The following is an 18433-nucleotide window of genomic DNA, read 5'->3' as shown; positions in this document are numbered from 1 at the left end:
CCGCAGATGACAAGACAGATTCAGATAGGCTGGAGTGGGTTTCAACACCAACTCCAGTAGTTGGGATGTGAGGACAGTGCAGGGCAGACTTCTGCAGTCTGTCCCAGAAATGCCAAAGAGATAACGTTATGAGCAGCAGGCTGCCTTAACCCTAGCCCCTGAAGAAAGAATACTGAAACCCGTGGCGTCAGGCGTGTTCAGGGGAAGGCAAAAGGTTGGAGATTTATTTTCAGACACAAGAAGATATTGGACACAGCATAAAAGTAACGCGGATACAGCATGACTCAGATAAGTGTTCATTAAATATTTTAATATTAATCGCCTTAAGATATCACTGATATTGATGAACATTGGTGCAGGTTACATTTCTTTGAATTGTACATAAGGCTGGTAGGACATTGTTATATCATTTGAAGAATTATACCAGTCTGCTAGCACTTATTCGGTGATTCACTATGAAAAAAATGAGTAACCCGATGAAAGAAGTGCTACACCACTAAGCAGCAGATATTTGTTGTGTTTTCTATAGTGGGAATATCTGAGGGTGCTCTCAAAAAAATTACAAAAGAAATGATAAAACTATTTAGGTTTATTATATCCTGGTTATAGTAGTTTGTCACCTTTGATTTAACTACCAGAGATTAGAGGATACCTAGTTTTGATTCGAACCATGAGCAGTTATTTTATCACAGTGCTGATGGATATCAAATTATTATGTGGTAAGCAATATCCAAACATGTAACCAAATAATTTTTTCTTAAAGACCTCAGCATGGGTACACAGCAACCTATGTAATTTCAATGTCGCTTAAACATGCCCCATATCATCACTGGTCTTTTTTTTCTTATGTAAATCATACATTTTTTTACTTTTAAGACTTTAAACTTCATTACATAGGTCGCTGTGTACCCATGCTGAGGTCATTAAGAAAAAATTCTTTCTGCACATGATAATGATACATCGGAGTTGAGTAGGCAGACCTTTGGTTAAATGTGTTATTTTATCACATACATACATTGTTAGTTTAATAATGAATTGATAAAGTTCCAAATCAGCCTGCTCAACACCCATTCTCTGCCTTCGTTTACTATGTTACTATGTAAATTGGAGCAGGGGTTGGTGCTTTATGTTGAACAAGAAATTGAGTCAAACAAATATTCAACAGGAAACTGATTGCAACATGGAATCCTTATGGATGAAAATTCCATGTGTAAAGGGAAAGAATACTAGTTAGGCTATAGTACCACCCTTCAGGACAGAACAAACACACAGATGATGATATGTTAACAAATTAAGGCAGCTAACAAATTTGGCAACACTATGATGGGTGATTTCTGTTATCCACCTACCCAGTCAGTTCATCCCAAACCAGTTGGATAGAGAATTTGTGGCCCTCAGCCTGACTTGCCTAGAGTGTGTACCTGCAATCCCCAGTACTGTCTGTGGAGAAAGCCATGTTGCTCATCTGTAATAGAGGTTCTCCATAGAGAGCAAAGGAATGCAGCCACATTCCCCCCCCCCCCCCCCCCCCCAATCCACTCCCAAAAAAGGAAAAAAACTTTTGTGTGTTAGCTCTGATACAGACTGAGGAAGAATTCACAGAATCGGGTGGCAAGGGAATGCCTATGTATGCTCAAAGGGGCTCATTCAAACCTTTGAGCTATTGGAAGAATTCAGCACACGTCAGATGTTACCTGGTGCTGCATTCCCCTGCTGTTTGTGGAGAAGCTCTGTTACAGGTAAGCAACATCACACTCTTTCCCACCTTCCTTCCTACCATGTTCTGTCTCTGTTCTCTCCTCATCCCCCCCCCCCCCCCCCCTTAACCTGTTGTGGCATTCTGGGTCAACCACAGTAACAGCGGTCAAAACAGCAGGAAAGGCACATGGGACCATTTCCTCACATTCCACTGCTAGCTTTGCTTTTCTTGCCCCCTCTGATGTAAACTTCCTGCATTGAAGGGGTGGAGCGAGAAGAGCTATCAGTGGCATGTGCAGGGAAAGTGTCCCACCTGTCTTTCCTGCTGTTCTTAGCGCTGAGATCACTGCCACAGACTTGGGCAACAATCCTGGTGGCAGTGGACAAGAGGGAAAGATTGCGCTTGGAGCTGGGATGCAACAATCCCAGCAACAGCTACAGAGAGAGAGATTGGGGTTAGGGAGGTGCCACGTAGTCGCTGATGTTTTGTGTATCCCTTGTTGGTAGCCTGTGGTTTATATGAAAGCTCCAGATCACTTATTTTTATTAGCAAACCAATACTCTAACAGGTGATCTTCTGAGCTCCCAATTTAGCAGTAAGATTGTCTAATATGAAAGAAGTAGATTACAACAAGAGGAAAAATACAGAATACATATTTGGCTTCTTAAGGTAGTATATCAAATGCATTACCCATACCCATATGATTTATGGGTACAATTCACCCTGTCAATTAAGCAGAAACTTTTGGAATTTGCAGAATTTGTTGGTTACAAGTTGTATTGTCTAAAATCTCAATAAGGTTGAGAAACAAGAAGTTTGGTAGCAGCAGCTGAATCTGTGGTGCCAAGGTGAAAGTTTAGGTACTGTGACAGCCTGATGCACAGGATTTGTTGAGCCTTGCTGTAATATTCAGTTGGGTTTCATTTGCTTATTTCTCTAGGTAGTAAAAAATGCAAAAATCGCAATTCTTACCTGTCCATTTGAGCCACCAAAACCAAAAACAAAGCACAAATTGGATGTGACTTCTGTGGAAGATTATAAAGCTCTACAGAAATATGAGAAGGAGAAGTTTGAAGAAATGGTTCAGCAGGTCTGTAATGCTTCATAAGCTGTTTACTTAATGACATTAAAAGTATAAAATTACTAGTCTCTGTACCAAATGCTTGAAGTTTAACCTGGTTACCTGGTGTATATTTTTAATTTCAATACATTTGCATTGCATTTATTTAAGCAAAATGTATATATAGTTATAGTTGTAATCTGTTTAGGCAACAATGTTATGTAGAGGAAAAAAAATAGTGAGAGTAGCCCCTAAATAAGAGTAAAAGGAAATAAAATGCGCAACCCTTTTTTGATTCATTTTATGATGTTTTGTATTAGCACACTTTCATTTTTGTGTGCACTAAAAATTGAAGGATAATATACTAAATGAGAATTGATTTTCTACCTACACATTTCCTAGGAGGGAAAAATTGCGGGGACAATATGAGGAAGAGGATTGTACAAGAGGTGTTGAGAGCAATTATATGATATGCAGCAGTTTCCAGATACTAAGTCTGGAGGCCATGGAACAGAAACTGGAATGTGTATAAGGGAGTATGTGAAAGATAGAAAGCCTATCAAGGAAGTGTATAAAACAGGAACAATGAAGTGTGGAAGAGAGAAATTCCAAATTGAACTCCCCTCTATAGCTTGACTGATAAAAAGCTTCATATCTGTGTAACCATACTTAATTGCAGCAGTAGTAAACCTTTTTTTAAGATTCAAGGATCTTATCTAGAGGCTGTTTTTGATTTATAGGGCCATAGGAGTTCAAGCAGAGAGTGACAGGTATGTAGAAATAGTTCCACAGGGGAGAGTAGCCCAAATATTTGTTTAACCTGTTTTTCTTTTCTGCTGTTTACTGATTGCTGTATAAGATATTTCAGCTGGAAATGGGCTAGTACTGCTAGGTTGAGATTTCACTGCCACTAATCTTGGATTGCAAACCCTGGTTGATCTGTTTTTTGGAATGTATAGTTTGCAGGTGTCTTTGAGCACATAAAATGTGTTCTGTTGAGCCAGCAGGTGGACATCTGTACACATTATCCAGTTCGAGTAAAGGTTGAAAGCCCACTTTATTATAGAAGTTATTAACACTATAAAAGATTTGACTAAATGAATCATGTAGTTATATACAAATGTTGGAAAGGGAAATCATTTGAAGAGAGCAGAATAATCATTGAAACATTGTTCTAATATGGAGTATCCGAACCCATTTTTGTTATGAACAGTTTACAAGGTACTGTATAGTATATATAACTTTTTTTGTGTATCTGGGTTGTGGTTTTGTTCTGCTATTTAGTGCATTTTGGATTCTATTTTTAGTTGTTGCTTTGTCCTGCTAGGTGAGTGAGTCTCCCTACCAATAAATGGAGGCAGAAAACAATGATAACTTCAGCAACATTACCTGGAACATGCTGATGTTTCTCTGCCTCCAGAAGATGATGCATTTAGTACTGGTACAGCAGAATTTCTGCAGAGTAGGCCTTGTTCCCCAGGATGCAGTGTGCAGCAGCCCTTTTAAGGTTGAGCCCATGGTCAGTGTTGGCTCCCAATAAGTTATAAAAGTGTTGTGTAGATCAGTGGAATACTTTAAAATGAAAGCGATTAGAGAAGTATTCAGAAGCAAACATAAATTAGCTCTTGTTCCAGAAATTTCCTTAAATCCCATAATAACTTAAGACCCTTCTAATATTTGGTGAAGAATCAAGCTATTTTGTATAAAGTGAATTTGAGTCAAAATGAATATGCCAAACAGTGCTGCTGAAAGAACTCTGGGATAGTTAATTGAAAGCTACAGATTGAGGGAAGGCTATAAGAAAATGTCAGTGTGTGAATATCCTTTGGGGCACTGTGAAATACCTCATGATAAAGTGTAATCTGGTACCACCACCAAGGCATGCCCTCAATCGGATCATGCTTCCACTCGGTAACCATGAGTTCATTAGTAAGACAGCATGGTCCATCTAGCCTGCTCTGTAAGATGGAGTTGTACCTGCTGCTTCATGCAGTATGTGCAGTTTACATCCTGTATGCCTTATTTTGAAGTCATTTTGTTTTGTTTGGATTCTGTCCTCTAGCCCATGGTTCAAATCCCATAAGTACTCCTTGTGATCTTGGGCAAATCCTTAACCCTCTGTTCCAGAGATCATCAACCTTTCTGTGAAAGTATTTCCTGCCTTTTTGTTAAATATTTATTTGTTACATTTGTACCCCACATTTTCCCACCTATTTGCAGGCTCAATGTGGCTTACATAGTAACTTGCACTTTCATAGTTCAAGCTGGGGTTACAGTATACATAGGCATATTTTCAAAGCACTTAGCCTTCCAAAGTTCCATAGGTTTCTGTGGAACTTTGGAAGGCTAAGTGCTTTGAAAATATGCCTCACAAATGCATTAAAACAATACAAACATATAATACAATACAAAAAACACAAATATAAATTCCCAATGCCATAATTTTCTTTCACCACCTACTAGTTGCAGAGATTAACTTAGAACTTTCTAGAGTGTCCCACTGCGTAAGTGCGGGTTCCTCAGTCTTCATTTTCCTGCAAAGCAGGGAGAACACATCATGTTCACCTCTGTGTGTATTTTCTCTCTTGTTTGTAGTGGCTTCCTATGTGGGTATTTTTCTCTTTCCCTCCCCCCCCCTTTAATTTTAGTAGGGGTTCCCCCCCCCCCCCCCCCCCCCCCAGCTGTTAAGGTTTCCTTTCTTTTTTTGCAAATTGCTAGGCCCTTTTAGGCTGGATCACCAACCTTGATTTGAACGTAGTCCCTTTTTACTATTCTGAATTGAGAGTTTAATTTGGCCATGATTCTTTTCTCGATGTCCCAGAAGACCGCCCCCCCGTGGCTTCAGAAGATGCACCCAATATAATCAGGTGATTTCCGTGATGGACTTGCACTCTTGGTGCATCGGGCCTAACCATGAACCTAACTCTTGTTCTCTCCTGTTGAAAATGCAGTTGAGGACACAGAGATAAGGTTCACAAGATTAAACTTGAATTCTCAACCAGGTCACCTCCACCTCTCCTTCCCTTAGTCCATTCTCTCAACCCTCCAACCCCTGCCTCCTTTTCTTCCTTTTCTGAAATCACTGAGGAGGAAACTACACATCTTCTTTCCTCCTCGAAACTTACCTACCTGTTCCTCTGATCCTATTCCCACCCATCAACTTAACACTATCTCTCCTACTGTCATCCCTTTTATGTCATATCCTCAAATCTTTCACTTTCCACTGCGACTGTTCCTGATGCCTTCAAACATGCCGTAGTCACACCACTCCTTAAAAAAAACCTTCATTGGATCCTACCTGTCCTGCCAACTATCGCCCCATCTCCCTCCTCCCTTTCCTATCCAAGATACTTGAACGTGCTGTTCACCGCCGTTGCCTTGACTTTCTTTCATCTCAAGCTATTCTTGATCCACTTCAATCTGGCTTTCACCCCCTTCATTCAACTGAAACAGTTCTTGTTAAAGTCTCTGATCTGTTCCTGGCAAGATCCATAGGTCTCTCTTCTATCCTCATCCTTCTCGATCTATCTGCTGCTTTTGACACTGTTCACAGCCTACTCCTTGATACGCTGTCCTCACTTGGATTTCAGGACTCTGTTCTTTCCTGGTTTTCTTCTTATCTCCCCCAGCGTACCTTTAGTGTATACTCTAGTGGATCCTCCTCTATTTCTATCCCACTGTCAGTTGGTGTACCTCAGGGATCTGTCCTGGGACCTCTTCTCTTCTTTTCTCCATCTATACTTCTTTCCTTGGTACTCTGATCTCATCCCATGGTTTTCTGTATCATCTTTACGCTGATGACTCCCAGATCTACCTCTCCACAGCAAAAAATCTCAGATGACATCCAGGCCAAAGTATCAGCCTGCCTGTCTGACATTGCTTCTTGGATGTCTCCGCACCATCTGAAACTAAACATGACCAAGACTGAGCTTCTTATCTTTCCCCCTAAACCAACCTCTCCTACTCCCCCATTCTCTATTTCTGTGAATAACATTCTCATCCTTCCTGTCTCATCAGCTCGTAACCTTGGGGTCATCTTCAACTCCTCCCTCTCCTTCTCTGCACATACTACTACTACTATTTAGCATTTCTATAGCGCTACAAGGCGTACGCAGCGCTGCACAAACATATTCAGCAGACTTCTAAAACCTGTCGTTTCTTTCTCTATAATATCACCAAAATTCGCCCTTTCCTTTCTGAGCACACTACCAGAACCTTCATCAATAATCTTATCACCTTTCGCTTTAGACTATTGCAACTTGCTTCTCACATGTCTCCCACTTAGCCATCTCTCCCTTCTTCAATCTGTTCAAAATTCTGCTGTACGACTAATATTCCGCCAGTGTCGTTATGCTCATATTAGCCCTCTCCTCAAGTCACTTTACTGGCTTCCTATCCGTTTCCGCATACAGTTCAAACTCCTCTTATTGACTTACAAGTGCATTCACTCTGCAGCTCCTCGGTATCTCTCCAATCTCATCTCTCCCTTCATTCCTCCCCGGGAACTCCATTCACTGGGGAAATCTCTCTTATCTGCACCCTTCTCCTCCACCGCTAACTCCAGACTCCGTTCCTTTTATCTTGCTGCACCATATGCCTGGAATAGATTTGCTGAGCCAGTATGTCGAGCTCCATCTCTGGCTGTCTTCAAATCTAAACTAAAAGCCCACTTTTTTGATGCTGCTTTTAACTCCTAACCCTTATTCACTTGTTCAGAACCCTTATTTCATCATAATATTCCCTTATCTCTTGTTTGTCCTAATTAGATTGTAAGCTCTGTTGAGCAAGGACTCTCCATGTTCAGGTGTACAGCGCTGCATACGTCTAGTAGCACTATAAAAATGATGATGAGTAGTAGTAGAGAGCACAGGAGAGACTTTGGCTTCTCGAAGATGGGCACATCAATATCGGCAACGGAAACATCGACCTCAATGGCTGCCAAGACTTCAACATCCACTGGAAGTGCACCAGCATTGAGAAGGTCTCCATTCCTTTCAAAATCGGGTGCTGTTAGTAGGCCCTGGGACCAGTCAGCATCGGACCCAACACAGAGGACACATACGGGTTTGATGTATTCATCAGTTCCAAAGGACCACAATGCTGAGCATCGCTGGTACCCAAGAGGCACTGGGAGGAGTGTTCCCTGTTTGGAAGAGGTGTCTGTGCGCAAGTCTCCAGGCAGCCAGGACCCCACTACTGGTTCAGCATGGACTCTTTCTCAGGCTTCTTCAGTGACCCCATCTTTGCCAGTGGCCTACCTTTGATGAGCGGTTCTGAGCCATGTTCAGGGAGGAGCTGGCTCAGATGCTGATGCTGCATACCGTTCGGGCATCAGGGGTGCTTGCCCCAGCTGTGGATCAGCCTCAGATTCTTCCTGAGGTTCCATCCGTACCTGTCAGAGTTTCTTGGTGCTGGCACTTCGCAGGGTATCAACATTGACACACAACAGTACCACTCTTGATGTCGGGGGGAGAAAGCTTCCACTGGAGTCTGAGAGGTAGGGCTGTATCTCGGCACTCTTCAGGACATGGTTCCACTCATCCAAGGTAGGCACAGACTCAGCCTAGTCTGAGTATGGTGAGGAATCTGAATGGGACAATTCATGGCACTCAGAGGACCCTCATTACTTCTCGGAGAAAGAATTTTATGGGATACCTTCTGATCCCTCTGTACCTGAAGGTCTTTCACCGGTTTTGTCAGGGAGATGGCTTCTGCCATACCATTTAAGTTAAAAACAGAGGAAGAGCCCAGGGCAGTAATGTTAACTGTCCTGGATTGAGGCTCGCCTCCTAAGGAAGGGGTCATGGTACTGTTGCACCCTATTCTTAAAGATGAACATAAGAGTAACCATACTGGGTTAGACCAGTGGTCCATCTAGCCCAATATCCTGTTTCCAACAGACAAGTTCCTGGCAGAAACCCAAATCGTGGCAACATTCCATGCTACAAATTCTAGGGCAAGCAGTTGCCTTTCCCATGTCTGTCTCAATAGCAGACTATGGGCTTTTCCTCCAGGAACTTGTCCAAACCTTTCTTAAACCCAGACACGCTAACCGCCATTAACATATCCTCCGGCAAACAGTTCCAGAGCTTAACTATTCATTGTGTGAAAAAAAATATTTACTCCTATTTGTTTTAAAGGTATTTCCATGTAACTTGTGTCCCCTAACCTTTTTAGCCTTTCTTCATATGGGAGGAGTTCATCCCCTTTATCATTTTATTTGCACTTTTTGAGCCTTTTCTAATTCCGCTATATCGCTGTCTTTTTTTTTTTTTGAGATACGTCGACCAGAACTGAACGCAATACTCGAGGTGCAGTCGCACCATGGAGCGATACAGATGCATTATAGTATTTTCGGTCTTAAGCACTGGCTAATTATGAATTTCCCCTCTAATGCAGATATCATATCCAGAAGACTCACAGGTACAAGAGGGCTCAACTGCCACACCACTCTCTGTAAGTCAAATCCACCCTCAAATGAGCTAGGATGCCCCCAGATAGAGAGGCTCGGACACTAGACTCATTTGGGAGGAAAGCTTATCAGGCCTCATTGCCTACATCCACTCCTACCAGCTCTTCGTGAGTCTGTACTTGCACTCTCTGGTCCACAGCACACTTATTCTTGCTGATTCTGTCCCTCTGGAGCAGGTTGCAGAGATTCGCCAGTTGGCCAAGATGCAACTGGAGTGCAAAAAGTATCAGTCCAGGGGCACATATAATTCTTTTGACGGTGTCCAGAATCTTTGCCATGACTGTAAGGATGTGCATACTCTCATGGGTGCATTCCTCTGACCTGGAACCAGCAGTTCAGGAGAGGCTAGTGGGTGTTCCTTGCTATGGGGACAACTGGTTTGGAGACAAAGTGGAAGAGGTTGCTGGCCTTATTTTAAAAAAATAAAAAACAAACATTAAGACACTATCCAAACTCGCTCGGCACCCTCTAGCTGCCACTTCCTCCTCACTAAGGTTTTCCATTGAGCCAAGGTGATGACCCTACTACTTTCAAAGACGTAGGTTCCTGCTGCCTTCCACTCTGCCCCACAGTCCCAAGGCTGGCTCCCCAGTCAAAACAAGGGATAAGCTTTTGACTTGCTCCAGTCAAGCATAGCTGCTGTCTGACCTACTTGTAGAGGGAGGCTGAACTTTTTTCTGTCTAAGGTGGCCCCTTGTAACCTCCAACCGGTTGGTTCTTCAAATAATCACTCTGATTTTGGCGTCAGACCATCAAATTGACCCCCGAGTATGTTGTCACTCAGCTCTCTTGATTGCAAAGTAAAGATGTCTGGGTCTGGCAAAGGGGTTTCCTTTATACAGCAGTAGTAAAACATGTGCCGCGTCTGAATAAGATCCCCTGGCCATCTCCTTTTTCTGAAATCGGATGAGTATAAAATTTTGAAAATCCTTTATATATGAAGATATAAAGTTAAGAATTGACCAGTGAAGATAACGTAATGCTCACTGTTGAAAGATGAAATCATTGAGTTGCATTGCTGAGGTCAAAAAAATCTCAAGAATTATTGAATAGCTTGTTGAATATATATTAATCTGTGGGTGACCCTTTTGGTTCATATATCACTCGGCTCTCAGCATAAGCAGGTACTTGTAGAGGAGATCTCCCGTCTTCTCCAGGCCAATATGGTTGAACCTTTGTCACCAGGGAAAGAAGGGAAAGTATTCTATTCCAGGTTTTCTTGTGCCCAAGAAGATGAAGGATATCTTCCCTCCTAGACTTAAGGGCCATGAACAAATTCCTGGTCAAAAGTTCAGGATACTTTCCCTGGACACACTCCTACAAATAATTCAGGCAAACGATTGGCTATGCTCTCTGGACTTAAAGATGCCTATACCCACATTTCGATACTTCCCAGTCATGGGGTGGTATCTCAGTATAACACTACTAGTAGTATCACATACTACCCTTTGGCCTCACATCAGCTCCTAGAGTGTTCACCAGATGTCTAGCAGTTGTAGCAGCGTACTTAAGCAGATTTGGAGTGTGCATGTTTCCCTGTCTGGTCAAGAGCACATCTCTGGAAGGGGCAAAGTCAATGCGCCTAACTGTTCGGGTGTTACTACTAGGGTTCATCATAAACTACCCAAGTCCTTCCTTCACCCATTCCAGTGATTGAAATTCATTGGATCCCTGCTCGATACATTGCAGGCTCAGGCTTTTCTCACGCAAGCAAGAGTGGAGACATTATCTACTCTGGCCTCGCAAGTCCGAAGCAGCAGGCAGGTCATGGCACAGCAGATATTGAGATTGATGAGCCATGTGACCTCAATGGTGCATGTCATACCCATGGCACAGCTCCATTTGAGAGAGGCCCAGTGGTCTCAAATGGCTGGGAATCTAACAGATGTCATCCAAATTCCTCCAGAGTTCACTCATTCCCTGCTCTGTGGAGAATTTGACTGAATTTGAGTGTGGGATGATTTTGTCGCTTCAGAAGGTGCTAACAGATGCATCCAACCTGGGATGGGGATCTTATGTGGATGGACCTCATACACCACACCCAGGGCACTTGGTCAACTAAAGAAACAGATCTTCACATCAACTTCCTTGAGCTCAGGGCCATTCTGAATGTTCTAAAGGCTTTCAGAGATCTGCTGCTGAACCAAATTATCCTGGTTCAAGCAGACAACCAGGCTGCAATGTTCTACTCCTTTTGTCAGGAAGCGGTGGGGATTGGCAGTGGGCCCTCCTGCACTGAATGGAAATTTGAGCCACATATCTAGCTGGAAAAGAACTGCCTGGCGGATAGACTCAGCAAGACTCTGCAAGCGCACGAATGATTTCTCAATATGAGCGTATTCAGCAAGACCTAAGTATGGGGTACCCCCTCAGTGGATCTTTTTGCCACTCATCTGAACAAGGTTCCTCAGTTCTGCTCTAGTCACATGGCAGACTAGCATCAGATGCCTTTCTCTTGCATTGGGGAGAAGGCCTGCTATATGCGTACCCTCTAAGTTCTCTCATACAGAAGACTTTGAAACTCCAGCAGCATGTCAGAACTATGTCCCTAATTCCTCCATATTGACTGAGGAAGATCCGATTCCTACTATTTCTGGAGTTATTCTCCAAAGATCCGTGTAGAGTGTTTTCCGACTCTCACACAGAACGAGAGGGGTCTCTTCTGCATCCCAGTCTCCAATTCCTGGCCTTTCGCGGCTTGGATGTTGAGGGCATACAATTCGAATCCTTGGTTCTGTCAGAGGGTGTTTCCCAGATCTTGCTGGCTTCCATGAAAGATTCCACTAAGAAGTGTTACTCTTTTAAGGGAAGGAGGTTTGCTGTCTGGTGTGAGGGCAAGGCCTTAGATCCCCTCACCTGCCATTCACAAGAATTACTTCAGTACCTTCTGCACCTTTGTGGTCTGGTTTGAAAACCAGCTCTGTAAGGGTTCATCTCATGCAGTTAGTGCTTATCACCAGAAGGTAAGCCCCATCTCTGTACAGCCTCTAGTTCGCTTTATGTGAGGTTTGTTAACAACCCCCCCCCCCCCCCCCCCCCCCCATCAAACCTCCAACAGTGTCCTCACCCAGCTGGCTCCTTTTGAGCCGCTTGATTCCTGTTATCTGAAGTATTTGACTTAGAAGATTTGTATTTCTGGTGGCAGTTTCAGCGTGCAGGGTCAATGAGCTTCAAGCCTAGTAGCTGATCTACCTTTACACTGTTTCATCACAATAGAGTAGTTCTCCACACACATCCTAAGTACCTTCCTAAAGTAGTGTTGGAGTTCCATTTTAATCAGTCAGTCGTTCTTCCAGCATTTTTTCCCAAAAGCACATGCACATCCTGGTGTGAGAGTACTTCATACCTTAAGACTGCAAGTGAGCCTTAGCCTTCTATTTAGAGTGGATTAAAGCCCATAGATGGTCCACCCAGCTTTTTGTAACCCAGATAGGGAGTTACCATCTGCAAATGCAACAATTTCCAATTGGCTAGCAGATTGTATCTCCTTTTACTTATACCCAGGCTGGGCTAATTCTGGAGTGTCATTTCCAGGCTCATAATCAGAGCCATGGCTATGTTAATAGCCCACTTGAGATCAGCCTCTATAGTGGAGATTTACAAAGCTGCAACATGTTCATTTGTCCATGCATTCATATCACATTACTGGCTTGAGCAAAATACCAGATGTGATAGCCAGTTTGGTCAGACAGTTCTGCAGAATTTGTTTGGTGTCTAGAATCTAACTTCACCTTCTTAGGCCCAGTTTTGTCCTGTTCCAGACTGCACCGCCACAACTAATATGTAAATAGTTTCAGGTTGATTGAATTCCAGATCTCAACATTTCAAGACCATATTGTCCTAGCGTTGTTTTTGGTGATAGGGTTTCTAATTTGTGAGAATACAACAGCCTGCTTGTCCTTGAAGAAAATGAAGTTACTCACTTGTAGCAGATGTTCTCCAAGGACAGCAGGCCAAGTATTCTCACCTAAGCTCGTGCATCGGGTAGGAAGGCACCAGTGCATACATGGTGGAACACTACTAGAAAGTTCTACACGTAGTTCGTCAACATCTGCAGTGGGCTCCGTCAGATGTCACCACATCTGAGACTACTTGACCTGCTGTCCTCAGAGAACACCTGGTACAAGTAACTTAGCTTTATTTACCCAACTCTGGTTTCAAAGCGGTGTGCAGGTTGGGTCCCTGTTTGCAGGGCCCTGCCAGGACTCAAGGAAAGGAAACTTACAGGTAAACCAGATTCTCTTTCCTGCTATACAGATTTGGTAGATACTTTAATCCTAAATGATTCATGTTTTACAAAGGAATATTCACCAAATAATGAAAGCGGTGATTGAGCAGTCAAAAACCTTTTAGTTTCTTATTAATTTTTGAATATTTCGGTAGTTCTTTCATGTTGAAAGTGTAGTGTGTGTTGTAGATCCATGAAGCAGAATCCTGTTTGTTCCAAACACATCCCTTTTAGACAAGGAGAATGAGAAATGTGCATAGATACAAAGATTTACAAGGCACTATAGTAACAGCCTTTGAATGCTGGTTCTGTATTTATGCTGTGTTTCCTGTTTACCATGGGGTGTCTGTGAGCTATTGTGTGCTCATATGTCTGGAGTCTAAACCTTCATGGCAGCCCTTGCACACGATGCTGTAAGAAGCACATACTGCCCATGTTAGAAGATAGCTGGGCTGGAGAGAAGGCTGATATGGTGAGGGAGGGATATAAGGACATGAAGGAGTGCAGTGAAGGTACAGGACAATGATACACAGACCATTGGAAATGTTTTGAACTGCAGCTAGTAAATAGTCAAGTATTTTAAAATGGTTCTTTTGAACTTATCTGCATTAATAGACCTAACAATCTACCCTGGTGCATTGGCTAGTTCTTTTGAAGCATGTGACATTTTTAAAGAAAATGTCAAATCCCCTTTTTTTACTTCCAGAGGAAGCAGTAAATACTACTACTACTAAACATTTCTAGAGCGCTACTAGGGTTACGCAGCGCTGTACAATTTAACAAAAAGAGACAGTCCCTGCTCAAAGAGCTTACAATCTAATAGACAAGTGAATGGTCGGTCCGATAGGGGCTTATAGGATGCTTATAGGATTCTTAAGTATACTGCTGGCTCCCTTGCTCCATTTTGTTAAAGCAAAATATTTTTTTTTTCCTTGCTGGCACAAGTGCTGTTCAATATATTCAGAAATGTTCTAGGAAACAAAGTAAACCACAAGATGGTAACGTTTGTATATAATAGAAAATTGTTTTGGAATAATTGAAACCAGTGGTGATAGTGAAGAACTACAACTCATACATGAATAAGCAATAAAGTAGCATACTTGAAGAAGGGTGTCTATGCAGAAGGCCACGTGCGGATGGCTGAGCGCAGCTTCTGCTGCGAGCTTAAAACCGCTACATACAGAAAGCTAATTCAGTGCAAATTTTATGCACACAGGTTGTGGCTAATCAGGGGTGCCTGTTAGAGATATATGTGCACAAAGGTTCACCACAGTTTCTTGCAGATATGTCCTAGAAAAAGGAAAGTGCCAACACACATCTGCTGCTGCTGTTCTGCACATATATATTAAACCTCGCAAAATTTCTTGCGCACGTGAAATTCTTGTTAGGCTAATATGCGTAGGACAATAGCTGTAGATGTGTGCTGACACTCATTTTTCTTTAGAGATATACACATTGCTTTTACCTCCTGTATATAAGCTACAGATATTGTTCTGGCTGGACCAAAATCAAAAATGAAGCATTTTAAATCACAAAGAGCATGAAATCTTCTCAGTTAACCCTTTTCTCTGCTGTTCTAGAACTGACAAATTTCTCACATGCACATATCAAAAGCCACTGTTTTCCTTCTCTGCATTGCAGTGGAATACTTAATGGCCTCATTGCCATTCATTTTAATGCTGTGTGCCCATGTTTTCTGCATAAATTAACTCAATTAGGAGGAAGGAAAGAAATGCCTAAACTTTTTTAAGAGAGCAAATGAGAGGGATCATGCTGTTTGCCCTATGCATACCCAAGCCATGGATGCCACAAATATAGTTAGGTGACCAGAAGAAGCTTGCTCAGATAGGTTCCGTCTTAAAACCTAATTTAAACAAAAGGAAAGAGACCTCTGTATGGGAGGTTCAAGAACAATGCATTCCAAAGGATTGGAGCAAGAAAGAAAAGTGCACTATGGTGTATCACCTCAAGGTGAGCAAGAGGGAGATTTGAAGACCCTCATGGAGAATACTTTAGTATTCTGGAGTGAGAATAAAATGTAACTAGTGATGCCAGCTAGGTGCCATTATAAAGTGTTTTGTGTGTTAAAGTTAGTGTTTTAAAGTGCGTGCGATAAGACTTCTTTCCAGTGCCTCTAGACCTGATCATATTTCTCTTCTGCAGAAATACCAGTCACTAGCTGTTGCCAAACAACCCACAGTAACTGCACGGTTCAGCTCACAGTATTTTTCTGCATCAACCTATGAATTATTTGTAATCAGTAGTGGTTTCCAGTTTGGCCACTCTTACTCTGGAAAAAGATTTGCAATGAGTAGTTCTAGTCCAGGGTTGTCCAACCTCCATCCTTAACCCAACTGGATTGCATATACATGAGATCTATTTGCACTGCCTCCATTGCATGCAAATGGATCTCATGCATATTCATTGGGGAAATCCTGGCGAGGGCTGAGGTTGGACACCCCTGTTCTAGCTCAGTGCACTTGATACATTTTTGTTTTCTTTGTAAATTTTTTTTTATATTTGTAACTGCCATCTTACAAATCTATGGTGTGCTTTTGAATTCTGTCTTACTCTTATTAAAGGTACCCAGAAATGAGGTGGTTGGGTAATATGAAACTGCTTCTATGTTAGCAGAAGCTAGAAAGTAAACAAGCTAAAATTCACTCTCTGTAAAACAGCTACCTAAAGGAAATTGAGGTGGTATATTTAAATCTAAATGCCACTTAGTTTCATGTGCCAGTGAATTTCCCAGGTTATTGTAGAGAATAATAGTTATTAGGGTAAAAAGGCTAAGACGACACAATGGAAGAGAGGTTAATCATAAGCCTTTAAATGAGGCTATCCCTAAATTTTGGGAAAAAAATGACAGATGAAAAATTTTTCATTCTACACTTAAGCCACCCTTAGGATTGCTACTGTTGGGATGGTGAGCTCATGTAATGTCACAGGTAATTCTTATTCTCTAGTAAAAATGGTTGTTAAGGGTATGGCATGCACTTTTGTAAAATTAGTAATGGTTTATGTTTCATTATTGAATGCTAATACAATATTTTGCTAAAATCAAACATCTTTCAGATTAAAGGTACTGGAGCCAATCTAGCCATTTGCCAATGGGGCTTTGATGATGAAGCTAATCATTTATTGCTTCAGAATGAGCTGCCTGCTATTCGTTGGGTTGGAGGGCCAGAAATTGAGGTAAGACTGAGATAACTGGCAGCTAAATGTTTTCATGATATTGCCCTGTTTCTTTCTTGCCTTTTTTTTTTTATTTAGGTCCTCTTAGATTTTCTTTTTTAAAGATTACACTTGTGTTCAAGCATGGTACATTTTAAATACCTTCTGCTGTTAGTGTTGCATTTCTGTATACGTGGTGAGTGAATTGTGTTGGTTATCTGTTTCCTTAGCATCAGCAGCAAATGAATCCAGGTACTTGTGGGTTGTACCCATCTACCAGCAGGTGGAGATAGAGATATACTGACTGACCAGGAGGAATACCATCCTATAAGGCAGAGTTCAGTTCGGTACTCTATCTCCAGCAGATGGTGGATGGTTCTCCACAAGCTCCTGGTTTCATCATTTGTTCCAGCTTCAGTTCTAGGTTGCCTTGTTCTGTAGAGCTTGGGGGTGCCTGGACTGATTGGTGCCAGCTTTAGGAGGTATACCTGGTGACACCAGGTTCCACACCACCACCAGCCCGTATTCCTCTCCAGCCACTTATCACTTCTCTTCTTCACTCCTTTCTCTCATTTAAAAAATAAAATAAAGGCAGCTGTTAATTTATACGGCACTTTGTTGTTAGATTTTTGCAACTTTGGCTGCTGTGGCCCTGTTGGGATAAGGACCGATTCCTCTTCTGCAGTTTTGAGCAGTGACTAGGGCAGACAAGTGAATTTCTCTGTTCCTCTGCTTGGTGAGTGTTTCTTTAAACTTAATCGTGATTTCACTTTTATGGCGGCTGAAGCTGTTAAGCGCTGTTCCTGCTGTGGGAAGCAACGAGAAGCATCAGGCAGATATTCAGGGGCCTGTTTGAGCCTTTCCAGCAATATACTGTCCATTCTTGATGAGCTGTTTTTTTCCCGCACACAGGTTTCCCCAATTGGCTGTCCCTAGCATTCGCACCCCAATACGGGCCTGGCATTACATGCTGCCTGGGCCATCTTGATTCCAGCAGAGACGGAGTTCGATGTCACCGGTCAGTCATCAGGCTGTCATATTCCTGGGCTGTTGGTGCCTTCCCCGGGGGCAGGAAATGGTCTTGTTTTCTGAAGCTCTTTACCCCCTAAATTTGCCCTCCTTTTTCATTAAGCATACATGCTTAGACAGGCTCACCTTCAGGGGAGCACCCCATCGCCTATTGTTTATGTAGGTTTGCCCGGATATGCTCTAAAAAGACTCCAAACATTCCAAACCACCACTGCATGCAAGCTTCTCTGAGCAGGATAGCTGCCAGGTCATGGACGGTGTTTGCGCTCTTGCAATTCCTTGTTTGAGTAATCAGTCTTTCCAAAAGTCATCTTCGGCCATCCTAGTCCGTTCAGTATCTAGGTCCTGAAGTTTGCAAATCCTTTGTTCTGGCAAGAACACCCTGCCCTGGGTGTTGTCAAAATTGGAAGAAATTTCTCCTCAAGTCAATTTAATAGTGGTCTATGGATTTTCCTTTAGGAAGCCATCCAGACATTTTTTTTAAACCCCACTAAGCTAACCACTTTTACCACATCCTTTGGCAATGAATTCCAGAGTTTAATTACACACCCTTGGGGGAACCCTACCATCTACCCTTACCCTTTGAGAATACTGACCATTTAACCCTATTCTCTGTTATCTATCTTTTAACCAGTTTTTTTTTTTAAATCCACAATAGGTACAAAATAAGTACCTGCATTTAACATGTAAGCCACTTTGCTTGTATATAATATATAAGCCAATTTTGCTTGTATATCAAATCTCTCTTCCTTTCTCCTACCCCTTTGAGGC

General features: G+C 42.3%; 1 protein-coding gene across 1 annotated transcript in view; it reads left to right on the top strand.

Annotated features, from left to right (window-relative positions):
• Positions 1-18433, top strand: part of LOC115471570 (T-complex protein 1 subunit epsilon) — a 62364-nt gene that overhangs the window by 22968 nt on the left and 20963 nt on the right. The window contains exons 6-7 of the mRNA XM_030205221.1: positions 2640-2789; positions 16535-16654. Coding sequence (XP_030061081.1) covers positions 2640-2789; positions 16535-16654 — 270 coding nt within the window. The remainder of the gene's footprint in view (positions 1-2639; positions 2790-16534; positions 16655-18433) is intronic.

The sequence above is a fragment of the Microcaecilia unicolor genome, chromosome 1, assembly GCF_901765095.1.
Source record: "Microcaecilia unicolor chromosome 1, aMicUni1.1, whole genome shotgun sequence".
Classification (NCBI taxonomy): domain Eukaryota; kingdom Metazoa; phylum Chordata; class Amphibia; order Gymnophiona; family Siphonopidae; genus Microcaecilia; species Microcaecilia unicolor.
The sequence above is the reverse complement of the archived record's forward strand: the minus strand, read 5'-3'. Positions and strand labels throughout refer to the sequence as shown.